The 16,577-nt window shown below is 42.5% G+C and overlaps 1 protein-coding gene across 2 annotated transcripts in view; it reads right to left on the bottom strand.

The window, feature by feature from the left end:
* Positions 1 to 13,890, bottom strand: part of GLRB (glycine receptor beta) — a 227,905-nt gene extending 214,015 nt beyond the window's left edge. For both annotated transcript variants that reach the window (XM_078862959.1, XM_078862958.1), the window contains exon 1: positions 13,500 to 13,890. In XM_078862959.1, coding sequence (XP_078719085.1) covers positions 13,500 to 13,513 — 14 coding nt within the window. In that variant the 5' untranslated portion in view covers positions 13,514 to 13,890. The remainder of the gene's footprint in view (positions 1 to 13,499) is intronic.
* Positions 13,891 to 16,577: the final 2,687 nt, after the last annotated feature.

Consider the following 16,577-nt stretch of genomic DNA (forward strand, 5'->3'; position numbering starts at 1 on the left):
TAAATATGTGGGTTCATTGTATTGCACAGAGACTCTTTTTCTCTTTACGCATGACGAAAAACACAAGCACTTGTGTACGACATTTTAATGAGCGTTTTGCAAGAAAACGTGACACTGTGGACAATGACTGACTTTCACTATAATTGCCTGCACATTACTGAGAGGTGGATTTCGTGTTCACTCCTGCCTTGAGTTATGGTCTTGCAAAGGCTATCGGATAATGACGTGTTCTTTGGAATGCATTTAATCGGGTTCCACAATGTTGAATGATTAAATAGTTTTTTTGGGCGAAATAGCACACTGGAATTTAAATAGAAGAGCACCGGGTTTGACTCAGTCTAATCACTTTTCACTTCGTGCATGCTATTTTTCAACCAGCTTTGTTCCTGTTCACTGCAAGGTATTGAGTAGGCACAGCCCAGTAAGTTTATTGGCGGATTGTGTATGATAGGGTAATGTATGAAATATATTCAAACCTATCTTGACTGCGTTGCAGAGTTAGGCTAACTCTCTTCTTAAGGGGTTGGCTCTTCCTGGAGCATTGCGAGTGCTGTGTAAAGGGTATACCTTTGCCTTTAACTGGGTCTTCATGAAATATGATTCATGAATGTTGGCAGGCAATTCTCATTTTTGATCATGGAAAGTTTGGTGCGGACTAGAGATGGTTAGACATTAAAGTAAAACGTATTCATCTTAACCTCGTTTTCTGCTCACTTCGAAAGATCTAAGCAAATGCAACGTGAGTTAACTTTAGCGTTTTACATTTTTTATTGAGGAATACTTTTTTCTCATTATTTATCATTTTAATTTGCAGGCGATACATAATACAATGACTGTACCATATACAAAGACTCTCAATGAACCTGATAAACTCTTGGGACATGTGCTGATAGTGAGTGGGTGAGTGGTGATGTTCACAATTTCATGCCCTGGGTCCCCTTTGTCACCCCAGAATCCATGTTGAACACAAGACACGAGAGTAAGTCATTCTAGAGAAATCCCAAGCCATATCGTATAACAATTTTAACTGATATTTGTGCATGGCCAGTGAATAAGGCTAGAAAAAAAATTCTCAACTGGGTCACATGGTGTTTTTGGGAAGCCACTAGATCAGCCACACCCATTTTTACATAACCACGCCCACTCTACCACTCGCCCCACATTCACCCAGTGAGTGGCCTTCCTCTCCTTTTTTCCGAAATTGGTTCCTCCTTCCTGTTCCACTGCAAAGCCCGACTCACTCCGCAGGTATCCCAGCCATTGTTTCTCCACGTCATGAGTCATGCGTGAAACCAGAGCGCCAAGCCATGACCTTACTAATTTTCACACAAAAGCTTTAAATCAAGATTTCACAAAAAGCTTGTGGATGCCAGGACAGAATTACTAAAACTAGGACTGTCCAGGCCAAACCGGGACACTGGTGCTGTGGTGAATGAATAGTGCAATATCCAATGTGCTCATGTACCCGCCTATGTGCAAGACATTGCAAAATAAAAACAAATATATATATATACTTAGCCCAATAGATCATATGGCCAAGTGCTGATAGCGAGCATCATTAAGGCCAGCATGGCACATGGTGGGGGGGGGGGGGTGTGAACCACACTTGGTCACATTTGTTGTCTCAGCGCTCGTGGTATCACACAGCACGGCCTACCCATTTAAGGCTGAGTCAGCCTCGAGGAAACCCTAGATCAACGCGAACACACAAACAAAGATTGCGAACTGTTTACACTGTGTGCACATATTCATTGCACACTTACACGCAGGACAATATAGTTTTATCACTCAAAACTGCTCTAGAGGAGTTGTACACCCCTACAGTGTGGGAAAAAAGTATTTGATCCCCTGCTGATTGTGTACGTTTGTCCACTGACAAAGAAATGATCAGTCTATAATTTTAATGGTAGGTTTATTTGAACAGTGAGAAACAGAATAACAAAACAATAATCCAGAAAAACGCATGTTAAAAATGTTATAAATTGATTTGCATTTTAATTAGGGAAATAAGTATTTGACCCCTCTGCAAAACCTGACTTAGTACTTGGTGGCAAAACCCTTGTTGGCAATCACAGAGGTCAGACGTTTCTTGTAGTTGGCCACCAGGTTTGCACACATCTCAGGAGGGATTTTGTCCCACTCCCCTTTGCAGATCTTCTCCAAGTCATTAAGGTTTCGAGGCTGATGTTTGGCAACTCGAACCTTCAGCTCCCTCAACAGATTTTCTATGGGATTAAGGTCTGGAGACTGGCTAGGCCACTCCAGAATCTTAATGTGCTTCTTCTTGAGCCACTCCTTTGTTGCCTTGACTGTGTGTTTTGGGTCATTGTCATGCTGGAATACCCATCCACGACCCATTTTCAATGCCCTGGCTGAGGGACAGAGGTTCTCACCCAAGATTTGACGGTACATGGCCCCGTCCATCGTCCCTTTGATGCGGTGAAGTTGTCCTGTCCCATTAGCAGAAAAACACCCCCAAAGCATAATGTTTCCACCTCCATGTTTGACGGTGGGGATGGTGTTCTTGGGGTCATAGGCAGCATTCCTCCTCCTACAAACACGGCGAGTTGAGTTGATGCCAAAGAGCTCAATTTTGGTCTCATCTGACCACAACACTTTCACCCAGTTGTCCTCTGAATCATTCAGATGTTCATTGGCAAACTTCAGACGGGCATGTATATGTGCTTTCTTGAGCAGGGGGACATTGCAGGCGCTGCAGGATTTCAGTCCTTCATGGCGTAGTGTGTAACCAACTGTTTTTTTGGTGACTATGGTCCCAGCTGCCTTGAGATAAATTACAAGATCATCCTGTGTAGTTCTGGGCTGATTCCTCACCGTTCTCATGATCATTGCAACTCCACGAGGTGAGATCTTGCATGGATCCCCAGGTCGAGGGAGATTGACAGTTCTTTTGTGTTTCTTCTATTTGCGAATAATTGCACCAACTGTTGTTACCTTCTCACCAAGCTGCTTGGCGATTGTCTTGTAGCCCATTCCAGCCTTGTGTAGATCTACAATCTTGTCCCCGACATCCTTGGAGAGCTCTTTGGTCTTGGCCATGGTGGAGAGTTTGGAATCTGATTGATTGATTGCTTCTGTGAACAGGTGTCTTTTATACAGGTAACAAGCTGAGATTAGGAGCACTCTCTTTAAGAGTGTGCTCCTAATCTCAGCCAGAAATCTTTCTGATTGAGAGGGGGTCAAATACTTATTTCCCTCATTAAAATGCAAATCAATTTATAACATTATTGACATGCGTTTTTCTGGATTTTGTTGTTGTTATTCTGTCTCTCACTGTTAAAATAAACCTACCATTAAAATTATAGACTGATCATTTCTTTGTCAGTGGGCAAACGTACAAAATCAGCAGGGGATGAAATACTTTTTTCGCTCACTGTACCCTATGTCTACAGTATATTTAAAATGCATAAATATTTGGTTTTATATGCGACAAATACAAGAGGCCCTTCACGTAACAAGTGAAAACATAATTAAGTCAACCTGGTGAATAAGAAAATAAAACACATTACCACAATGCTGCGCATGTGCATATGAGACATGTACATAAGGGCAATGATTGATGCAGCACCAATCCTTCCATCTTGAATGTGAGAGTGCTGTTAGTGGCCTGCGTGTCACATGAAGGGGTGGTGCGGCGATGCTCACACTCCCCTAACTTTGGTTGCAAAATGCTGATATCACACACACATATTCCAGGTACTGATTTAAGGCTGAGTCAACCTAGGGAATGACCAAGCTCAGGTTAAAATACCACTTGTGACTGATGCGGTATAAAACATCTAGGAAGCAAAACAGGGTTGGTTTGGGAGTTTTGTGCAAGATTCTAACCACTATGCCACTATCATGAGACCACCTTTGCCAGTATTACATTATGATAATAGGGTTTTCCCCTTTCTGGCAATAAAAAAGGTGTTAAGATGTTAAAACACCAAACTGAAACCTTTGCAAGGAATCATGAGCTCTCAATGTCCTGATAGTGCGTTGTCTTTGTGCTGTTCGCCTTTTGGCGTCCTCTGGTCTAACACTGTTTGAGACTAGGCTCTATAGAAAGCTGTCTATTGTGTGGACCAATCAGTTTCAAAGACAGTGCACATACATTTTTGCATGTTCACCACAAGTATATGTGGTAAATGCAGACGTGATTCCTTGCAAAGGTTTCAGTTTGGTATTTTAACATCTTAACACCTGTTTTATTACCAGAAGGGGGAAACCCCTATTATAACTATGCAACTACTCGCTACAGACACATACACAATGATACACGCTCATCCATGTAGTTACCCCAATGGTATCTAACGCTCCTCTTATTTTCTTCACATAGGTGAAGTAAATAATGTTAAAACGATTGCTTCGTATCTTACAAAGGGACAGAGAAAGGAAGGCAGTGGTGTAGATGGGGAATCGTGGATATGTAGCACTCACACACACACGCTCGCAGACAAGAAAAGGACGTGTCATTTTGGTTGAGAAAGAAGCACGGTGGGAAGGGAGGAATTTCATCAGGGAGGTCGGCAGGAGCAAGGCCATGAATGATTTCATTTCACAAGGAATGCGCCATCTATTTGCGTGCCGCATTTGGGATCTGACAGACAATCAAGAGGAAAGACAGATTTCATTTGTCTGGTATTCCGTGCATACTTGTTTTGGAAATAAGCAACTCCCATACAACATTCCTTCTAATTGGAAATGCGTACAGTGCTTTGTAAATCTGCAAAAATAATAACAACGCCTCACATGCAATCATATGAAAGCATTGCATTTTCATAGTCGATTAGATTGTATTTATTAATGCCATAAATCAGGTTGCATTTATGCACTGTGTTGCACAAGGGCATTAATTTCTCAATGAACAATTCTTCAGATGTTACACAAACGTCTAATAACTCCGAATCAGAAAATCCATAAGCAATTTTCATGTTGCACATGCATAACAATTACATTTTGAAACTGGTCAGCTATGCACGTATAAAATAATAAAAATAAAATATAATAAAATAATTCTCACGACGTTTCGGCCACAACGCAAGCAGCCGTCCTCGTTGTGGCCGAAACGTCGTGAGAATTATTTTATTATGTTTTATTTTTATTATTTTATTATTTCCCTTCTACATGACTTTACCGAAAGAACCAAGAAGATGAATCCCTGCAATCACGAAAACTTTAAATCGAAATTTATGCAAAATGAATGCCCACTCACAAAACCAAATCCATCGCTGCACCAATTCAAAACAAAGTTATTTATTTCTCACTTGAGCATTGAGGTGGAGTTCAACTCTCCTTTACAGCCCTGAGCCAGAATATTTCACGTTTCTATGATGGGGGCAAGTCTATAAATAGGACAGCCACTGTTTACTTACCACAACATTGGTGCACATTTAATTAATCCCGGAGGGATGATGGGCGGTGTCAATTCCCAATTGTCCTGGTCAGGAGAAGCAAACCATGGATCATCTCCTGAGATGCACTGCAACACCACAATGCCCTCCTCAATGCTAACACCAGAAGCGGTGGCCTGTGCAGATTATTGGGAAAATACCATAGAGGTTGGACAGGAGACACAACGAAGAAGAATTTCCCACTAGGATTTGAAATGACAACCTTCTGATTGCGAGCTGCTCACTCAACAATTGCTGATGTAATACAGTGTCACGCCACTACACCTGCAAAACAAATAACAACAGATGCTTCATTCCAATGTGACTGATGTTGCGCAAAGTTCCTTTTCGCTGCATTGTAAAATTAGAAGCCTTGGCGATATATTTTAACTTCAAATAAGGCATGTTTTAACTTTTACGAACCCACATCAAGGCACACCACTCATATAAAACACGCACATATGACAGGTGAGTCTGCCAAAACATTTGGCTCAGCTTCTTGCCTCTTGCTGCTCTGTGTAGTGCCATTGATGATGGCACTATAGTATAGCGATAGTACCGTGTGAGTGGTTCTGTATGTGTGGAGCATCTACCTGGCACCAGAGTGTGCATACCAGGGAAGAGGCTGAGTAAACCCGAGGAGGCACGTGACTGGATGAGATGGTAACATGGAGGTGAGAGGAACATGTGATGTGTGTCCTGAACTGTCGAGAAGGATCTGGAAAAGGAGCGTGGCCAAGGGCGGGGCCTGGCCACGCCACAGCGGATAAAAGCCGAGCCCGGGTGGGGATATTGGTTATTAATCTCTGGGAACAAACCTCCGTCCTCGTGGTCTTCGGTCTCCGGTCTTTGCGCACGTGGACCAGGCAGCGTGTTGGCTGTCCTGGTCCGATTTAGTAGTTGTCCCATTCAGTGTGTAAATAGCCATCTCCCGTCCAAGTGTATATAGTTAGTATAGGAGCGGTGGTTCACCACCCTATGTTATTAAGAGTTACTGTGATGTTAGTAGAATAAAACATGTTGCCTCCAAGTTCAAGTATGCGAATAATTGAACCCATTACATCTGTAATATGAAAAGATTGCTGTCACGTGGCTCCATGTAGAAAAGATAACACGTGTCTTCTTTGGTTTTTCTGGCGTAAGGAACACATGTGTAGTGAGTCCAACTGAGTCGCAGACGTTGTCTTGGGAGCAACACTATTTATTTCACCAACTCAACATGACATAACACAACCTACACTTGGGTGTTGAATGCACATCTAGCCACACTACGAAAGAACTAGACACGGTTCGCTATCCTGGCCCGGACCACAAGCTGGGTCCCGGACCACGTGGCTAGAGGCTTATTTTACCCGACGTGGATCTTCTTCACCAGCAACCCGAAGAACCCCGAGCCCCTCACGGGGCCCCATTATATAAGGCCTGGGCTGGGGCTGTCTCCACCCCATGCCCCGCCCACCTTCTAGATCTCTCGAGCTCTTTCCCAAAGGCTCCCGATAGCTCTTTTATACCACATGACCGCCCAGTGGCCCCTGTACACCGGTGGCCCCCCTCCAATATCATCCGGTCACATGTCGGCAGGTCAACCAGTGTATCATGCCCCAACGTAACCCTGGCTGGCTGATACTCCCTCTCGCTCCCTCACCGGGAGCCCGCACCGCACACTCTACGTGGTGCCTCCGCGCTGACCAGTGCTCACCCAAGCCCCGCTAGGGCTGGTACTGCACCCAGTAAGTGGGCTAACAATAATGCCAACACATTATCTGCTGTGGCTTCGTAAGCCCGGCACCACAGTGACAGTCACAGTCACTACACATGCAAGTGGAGATTGAATACACATCTCCATTGGGTAATTACCACAAACGAATCTAAATGCCGGGCGACTGGGGGAGCAGTAGAGCACTGAAGCACTGCGCAATGTACTGAACAAACCCAAGCTCGATACTCAGCCACGGTTAACATCAGTGGCAAGTAATATCCGAACCAGTCATCGGTCCTGCTTGAGCAACCAGCACTGACCAACGTGGAGGCCGTCATCCAGCAGTGGATCGACACAGGGCTGTGATTATTAATTTCAGGTAATGGTAAATCTCTTTAGCAGAGGCATCTATCAAACAGACTGTCTTTTAGCATAATGTGGTGCTCTGAAAATAATGAAAATTCGATGTTATTTTGATATGTCCATTTGATCTATAAAATGCATCTATTAACATACAAATTTCCACAAGTTTTAAGTATGTGTATTAATATAAGGATTTGCATATATTGGTACTTAAACGCTCCGAGCATCTAAGAGCCCCTGGCATCACATCTTATCTCAATCATCCCAATGCCCCGCTGTAGTTTGTATATATATTTAATATCTTACACAAATGCATACATTTATTGAACTGCAGAAAAAAGTCTGATTTGAAAGTTTAAGTTGAGATCACGGGAGCCACCTGTTGTATGAGTTTGAACCCTGTTGTGTTAACTCAGCAGAAAGGGTGTGTTAACAATAATAATTGTGCTCATTTATGTGTCATTAGACTGTTACAGGCTTACGATGAATTCCCACCATTCTTTACAATATACATTTGTACTTCCACTGATACTACAATTTGTGTGTGCAACTACTGCCATCATCATCATCATCAGCCATGTTCAACCCACTGCTAGATGGATCGCCACTGGAAAATAGGATCGTAAATATCGATAGCCCCTACATGACAAACTGACATGAGTTCTCCTGTCGTGGTTACCAGACGAGGAGACTGGACCCCACAGGGCCACCAAGAGTAGGGAAACCACCATTATAAGTGCCCACAGGCACAACTGTTATTAGGGACGTAGGTATATAATTCATGGACTGTGTCATGGGTCCCAAAGGAGGTACTGTTGCGGGTCTGCGCAGCAACTTTGTTGTGTAATGGTATATCGGCGTATATTTATGCACTGTGCCATATAGAAACGGTGTCACATTAATCTGCTGCGCACAATATGTAAATTATGTCTTGGTCTGTCAAAACATAAATTAAATTCACATGCTGGAAAATATTTATTTAAACCATACTTTTTTGGTGAATGAGTGTCAATCTCTCCTTTTCCAAGAGTGGAGTGATTCACTAAGGATTCGTGTTTAGGCTGTTCTTTTCAAAAAATTAATATTACTTTTTGTCCTGAAACTGGAGTTGGTTCTCTATGGGTAAGGGTGTCTGTCACAAGAATATGGAATTTCCATCCCTACCTCAGGATCAACAATAGTTTAGGTTATAAGGGGTGTAATGATGTATTGATTCGTGGATTAAAATGTATTCTCATTCTCATGATATATGCATCAAATTGCATTCGTGAGAAATTATTCGATCGTTTTGGTAAAAGTTTAGCTCTGCAATTCCTTGCTTACACTATTGCCAGATATCTTGGAAGAGGTGGGTAATATCTGCACTGTACCCACCAATCGCCAAACTGCGGGACAGAGTGGACAGAAGCGGATTTCTGTGTACGCTTCAAATTGGCTCACATGACTCCTGCAGCCACTAGAGGTGGTACAATGCACCGTTGTTAATCAAAGGTATAGATTAACACCGAATTGTGACCCTGAATTGGGACTATTTATTGGTTCGCGAGGGGGGATAAATCGTCTGCAGGCTTGCTTGCAAGACATCACCAAACTCCTGAGAGAGAATGGATACACATTAACGCAACTGTTTGTATTAATACACACGTGGGACCACGTTAAAACGCTAGAGTATTCACATACAGTACACAACCTGGAGTTTTGCACAGTTAGTCGACATTTTGGAAATAGTTACTTTTGATCGGTATCCTTAGTTTAAAACGCAATAATGAATAAGATATGGTAAATATGGCACCGTATTTGCAGTAATGTTTTATTCTCTGTTGGCATTTGACTTGGAGCTACAATGCTGGATATATATGGCATTTGCTTTTTTTACATCATCAGAAAAAGCAACACTTTCTCAGACATATATTGTCATGCAGCAGTTTCAAATACAGGAATCTGACTTAAATTTCGGATTGAAAAGCCGTGTATATTGATTGCTGACCCCCGTAATCACTATGCCACCAATAGCATGCACGTACCCAGGTACAATGCACCAATCTGTACAGACTGCTGGAACAAAACTAAGTATTGAGCACTCACATTGGCAATAATGAAATATGAAGTGGAGTTGTGTTTTGGGCAAAGATAAAGGTGAAACACGGTAGGGTTATTAATATAGCATGGCAACAATGTGTTGTAGATTCAATCAGTAAAAATTGTTGCAATCGGTGGGGCATGTGTAGAATAGAGCAGAGCAGATCACAGAAACAGATGTATTGACACCCAGAAGTTGATAATCAAGGTGGAATGAAGCAATGGTAAGGTGTGGTGGCATGACCTTGTGTGACGATCACCCCTTGTTCAGAGTACTCTTTGGTCACCTTTGACTTTAAAGCAGTGAGCATGTTTACACATTGCATCAGACCCATATTCTCGGTTTTAAGATAAATCAACCTAAATGAGGTCCAGACACTGGTGTGCTTTGGTATAAATGAAACCCAGGCCAAGGAATTATAGAGTTACACACAAACTACTGGACCTACCACTTATAAAAGACATTCAAAACGAATTCCCAAATGATCATTGGACAGTGCTCATTTCTGTAGAAGACTGAAAATAGATAATCCATTCCTCATTTTTATGGTGGAGACCAGTCTATCTATATGACTACCAATCTTCAGGGCATTTAATATTTACTCTTGAGGGATGATGGTCTGGGTCACTCCCTAACTGGGATATTATATAAGATAATGTACGTATAAACAACCCCATACCAACATACATACAACCATACTTATCGTAGGCTAAGTTGACCTTGGGAACACCAATCATTGGTTCAAATATTACACAGCATTAATGTCCACGGTGCACCAGGAATCAAACGTACACAGCAAGACACACATATTAAACTGGGGATGAAAACACCCAAGCCTTGAAAATCACATACGCGGTCCCTTTATCTCATGCCTGTTATCCAATTTACAAGAATTGGAGGGGATGGCTTGACATGGAAAGATGCTTGTCCAACAGCTTGCTCACCATCGCTGCAGTATGTTATTCACCTACAATGTTTGCCAGGAAAAAGTGTGATACTGCATCGGGTTTGTTGCTCAGGTACAGATAAACTAAGTGTCACAGTAATATGCCAAGTCTGCTATTCTTGAATGTAAACCAACATATTTACTTTGCTGGGGACAATAACTCAAGGTTTTTTTTTCAGTGATGCTAAGTGGACCAGAGCAATGATAAGTGGATTAAATGGCTATCAGTATAAACATTTCACGTTGATATAGAGACATTCTTTTTTTTTACTGGCAAAGATGGCCATTTCTGCCATCAGCAAACGCTTATTCTCACTGGGGCTTTTGGCTTTCAACTTTACCAATTCACGTTTGTCAATCAGGTACAGTGTGTGCCAAATCCTGCCCATTCGCTACAAACATTGCAATACAATGTTATAAATAGCATACAAATGCATGTTACCTCTAACTGCATCATGGACAATTGTAAAATAAATTTTGAGCGTGATATTATGAGCATACTCAAGTCGATAATCACATTTTCTTCCTGCTCAAACGTGCAACTGCATGGCTCTCATGTCCATTGGTGGTGCTGAGCCAGTGGGGTGCTTTCCACATGCCTATGACGGGGCCAGCCCCCCTCTAGGAATAACACTAATGGCTGTGCACAAAATGGTACTGTGCTGATATGTCAGTGACTCTGAAGGAATGATAGTCTAACATACTCTACACAAATATACACAACAACAAAATTGCAATGTATGGTTATAATATTACGTTATACGTGTAAACATATTCATTGGACACAATATAATTTGCTAGATGCGTGGTTCTAGAGTATTTCTGATTATATTGCTGCCGATTTAAATTATAGGTATTTTTCGATTTAAAGCTTTCGTGATTGCAGGGATTCATCTTCTTGGTTCTTTCGGTAAAGTCACGTAGAAGGGAAATAATAAAATAAAATAAATAAAACTTTATAAAATAATTCTCACGACGTTTCGGCCACAACGCCAGCAGCCGTCCTCAGGTGAAGAACAGGTCTGTCGGAAAGACAGTGTCTGAATGAACACCACCACGCTTGGCAGCGTATATTTAAGCTGGGTTGGACCTGTTCTTTACCTGAGGACGGCTGCTTGCGTTGTGGCCGAAACGTTGTGAGAATTATTTTGTTTTATTTTTATTATTTTATTATTTCCCTTCTACGTGACTTTACCGAAAGAACCAAGAAGATATAGGTATTTTGTCAACTAATATTGTAAATGTATAGGGCCTAAGATGCCTAAGGTTCCACAGTGATTGGCGAACACACATGTAGAAAAGACCACACAGCTGGTTCCAAGAAATTAAACACAGCCTAATTTAACATCATTTGAATTAAGCTACAAGGGACTGTCATTCCCTATTTCCAAAATATATAGATACTGATGGCTGTTCACGTGTCCGAAAAGATTTATGAAATAAATGGAAGTGTTTTCCCAATACCCCGATGTCCTGACCCTACGAGACATGGGTTTAGAATGGTCAGGCACCCTAAAAGTCATTTAATTAGGGCTGTGACTGATGAAAGCAATCAATCCGGTGGCTTGTTAGTAACTGTTGTTCTTTGGAGCTTAAAATCAGGCGAGAAAACACATTTTTTAAGTCCACATCCAAAATAGCAAAAGCCCGCACAGTTGTATAAATTATCATATGCCAAATGAATTTTATTTCAACTAAGCAACGTTGCACTTTAAGTGACACAGCTCTCAGTTCATGACGATCAGCTTCACCTCAAAAACAAATAGAGTGTTAAATGCATCTTTACGGTCGTAGAGAATGGTTACATTTTACTTTTATACTACTCATACAATAACCGCAGTGATCATGCATATTTAATCACTGTGTGTTTATGAAGAAACACACACACTTCCAGGCCAGTGCACTCTTGTTTAGTCTAACACACACAACTCATTGTGGGTTTCTAATTGCTCCATGTACATGGTTGTAGAAGCTCTTAACTTCCTTCTAATTACGACCACATGCGATGAACAAGCACAGATACGACGGGGGGAAAGTAACATGTTACATAGCAGAACGAATGCAATTCATAGAGGAAAGGGAGACGTGTGGCTTCAACGTAAACCAACACTGCGGTGTCCATTTAATCGCACGAAATTGACTCGTTCCCTCTTGCAACTTCGTTTCCTCCCTCCAGGGAATGCAATGCACCTCTTACGTGGTGTTGTTGTTGTCTAATGTCCGACTAATGTATTATTCCGCGCTCGAGTTTAATGAATGGTTGCCACTGGAGCAGTTCATCACATAGCATGTGTGTACGCATAATGAAGTGCTATTGAGCAAACGTTATATATATGCATTAGTCCGACAATTAATATTATATGAAAGGAAAGGAACACCAAATGTAATAACAATTATATATTGTGCGTCCAAATGCAGGAGATGAAACGTTAAGGAATCATTGTGTCGCTCATATGTAAGCACGGTACATCACCCATCTCGTCGTTAGACAACCATGCACCTACTGCAATGTGGTGGGACGACGTTACATTACATCTCATGTCAATGTCCCTGCATGCGACACCACTATGCAACATGTCCTTTGTGTCGTTTTTAGTCACCCACTGGCCACCTCTTATTGATCTTTTTATTCCCCCCCCCTCCAATTCACACTTCCGTTCAGCAGCAGAAGATCAACAACAACAAACCGTATAGCTCCGCTCTAAATTAACAACGCTAGCGTAAGGATACGGCAACACAATAACAGAGAGGCACAAGCAACGGGGATGTGTCTCGAACGGCACACTCGTTGTGCAAACGCGCGCGCAAAACGACATTTCATAATCTAGGGCACGCATACCACAACAACAAAAATATACACACACAAACCACACGTGCCGCTCGCATGAGACTGAGATAAAGGAAGGAAAAAAACACACAAACCGGGCGGGCACATAATGAACCCCCGGTTTTGGTAATTTGAGCGAGCCGCGTATTTAAAGAAAAAGAGGCAAGATTTTTTTGTTGGTTTCTCACCTACAGCCATCCATCCAGAATGCCACGGAAGCACTGTCATTCACTCCCAGTGCGCACCATGGTCGGAATGTTGTCAGTATATTACATAAATATATAATCAATTCCGAGCTAGATAGATAAATAAATAAACAAATAAATGAACAACGCTCAACCTGCTATACACTAACAATATCTCTACCTCCCACCCCTCTAAAATATATATATATTTATATCCGTTGACACCAAGCGGGGTTTTTTTAGGAGTAAATGCACCGGCTGACGACGACGACGCCGCTAGTTTTTTTTTCTGAATGTTTTTTGCTCCTACCCCCGTCCCCTTATTTTTTTTCCTGGGTAGCTTCGGGGCTTTTTTTTTACACCAACATGGAGATCAGCGCTGGTTGGAGTCTCCCGTGAATTCTCACGCCCGTCGCCACGGTTACATACCCCCTCCCTCCCATCCCTCCAGCTAACGCCATGGCAACGACAGCTCATTCTGCCCACTCTCTCTCTCCTCCTTTTTCCTCCCTCCGCCCCATTCCTCCAGCTCGGTACCTCCCAACCGCCCCCTCCACACCCTCGTTCATCCTGTTATACGTTACCATGGACACCGCTGCTTAGGAACCAATGCCCCGCCTCTTACCTTCCTTGCTATGTTTTTCCCCTCCCGTCCAGCCCTTTCCCGATTATGTTTTTTTTTCTGGAAGCCCTTCGTGTGTGTGTGCTTGGCAGTGATGGTTGTACTAGCGGGAATTCTGATGGCTCACGCTGGCGCGAATGAGAGTGGTGCATGCGTCTCAGCGGGCGCGCGCGAGTGTGAACGTGCGCGCACGCATGGCCCCGTGTGGCACGTTGTGATCTTCAAAGGGCTCTTTGTGGCAGCAGTAAACTGGTATGAACTGGAACCAAACGGCGCGTCGTGAATGAATGTAATCGAAGAGAAAGCTATCAATCACCCACCTTATTAATTAGCCTTTTCTCCAAATTCACATTGACATTTGTTTTCACTTATTATCGTTTAATGTTCCTCGAATCTAATTCAATTATTTGCATATTCGCATCGGCAGCCCTGTGTCTCGAAAAGACACACGAGGACAAACGCGAAATGGAGTGTGTGTGTGTAAATTTGAAAAAGAAAACAATATTTGCAGCGTTAATACGGTGCAGTTTTGTCATCCGATTCCAATAGCGTCGTTGTCCCCTGTTAACCTCAGTCCCAGTCAAGAAATGCATTCCGAAGCACGTGAGTACGTTTGTGCTGACGTCAAACAGAGCAGTAGCAGCCAGATCCCCAAAGCAGCAATTGAGATGCAGAATTTCCACAGAGCAGGACCGTGGATGCTAACTTCACCCTAGCTCTGAACTTTCACATTTAAGGGAACAGACTCATTGTGTATTGTTATATAATATACTAGCGGTAAGTACCCGGCGTTGCCCGGGCGAAAAAGACAGACACACACATTGACTTAAACACACTTTCTATGTACATGAGTTTAGTGGAAGAAGCAAGGAACATAAATATAATTTGTCGGCATACAAACATTATGATTGTAATATTAGCAAGGTGATTATTGAAAAAATTGGTTTCTATGAAGGTGATTTGACACCAAAAAAAGGAATGCAGAGCAAGTTAATAATCAAATAATAGTTGTGATCACACAAACGAAAATATGTCCTTATTTTGAGTTTAGCGAAAGAAGCATGGAATACAAAAAATAGTTGTCTGCACATAAATACATAAAAAGGCAGACGTGTCCAATTAAGCACGGTAAGCTGTAGGGGCAGTTACCAGCGAAGGCAGCCACATGCTCGCCCACCGTTATCTTTCGAATGCCGATTCTGCCTCGTGGAGACACACGCCGAGGCCGTCTTCCGTCTGGTGTTGTGTACCACGCGTCCAGGTATTGAAAACGAGATGGTAGATGCACCACATAAGCGCACGTGCGTATGTCGTCTAAACTCCCAACAGTTTACTCCCCACTCACCGATTGGACGACAAGGTCTTGCTTTTGCGAAAGTGAACAGCCACATTCTAGACATGATGAGGCATAACGCATACAAATATGCGTTTGTTTAAAGTTAATGTATTATTTTTCTGCCATTTAAATGTATCCCATAAAACATACACCACGCCCATTTGACCTTGCACTTGCAGTCATGGGTAGGCAGTTCTGTATAGATGCATTCATTTGCGCTTACATACACATTTATTTTTGCTGAGCCTTTGTTCATATTTGAAGCTTACATTGCATATTTACTCAAGTTTATAGCCTATTTTTTCATGGATATCAAAGTGGAAGGGTACTACTCGTGTAGCAACTTTTGCGTCATTCCACCACTATTGGAGGAACGATGGTAATTTTTCACATACAATCGGACACATTGCACGAATATTCAATCATCGTGTGGTCGATTGCACATGAAACCAAAGCCACTCTGCTGATGCACATGGCTAAACATGGTCAGGATATAGCACACAGCCATCGTTGTGGCATTGCGTCAGTCACACTTTGCGTGTGACTGTCACCTCCATTCGAAAAAAGGTGTGAAAACCAACTCTGCATAAATATGACTCAAAGTGTCTCCATGTTTTTACCACTGCACAAGTGAGCCTCGCCAGGGCCGTGCCAAGCTAGCCCGGTTGCGATTCAGGAGGCGTCGTGTTTATTTTCCACTGGAGAAGCCACTGACGTGACAGGCAACGAAAGAGCCGAGTAGCCTTATAGATTACGCGGCGTCCCCATGCAGCGCTGATTTCACATGAAATGAATGTGTCATAAGCAACCCCCCACCACTGGCCCTGCTTGACCCCAAGCCAGATTCAAATCTGGCGCCGCTTGGATACACTGATGGGAGAAACAAATTCATAGACGTTCTGTGACGACGAGACAGTGGTGGAATTCCACATGTCTAAAGCTGAAACCATTCTCTTCGTAGGAGGATAAATGTTGACTTTTCAAAAAGTTGTAATTCATTTTTATCAACCCAGGTCGACTTTTGCAAATTCAATTAGGTTTGAACATGCAACCTTCCAATTTGTGAGGGAAACGATGTGTAAAATTATATCCGTGGTTATATATCGTAATTCATAAAGTTATT

The sequence above is a fragment of the Lampetra fluviatilis genome, chromosome 15 (assembly GCF_964198595.1).
Source record: "Lampetra fluviatilis chromosome 15, kcLamFluv1.1, whole genome shotgun sequence".
NCBI classification, from domain to species: domain Eukaryota; kingdom Metazoa; phylum Chordata; class Hyperoartia; order Petromyzontiformes; family Petromyzontidae; genus Lampetra; species Lampetra fluviatilis.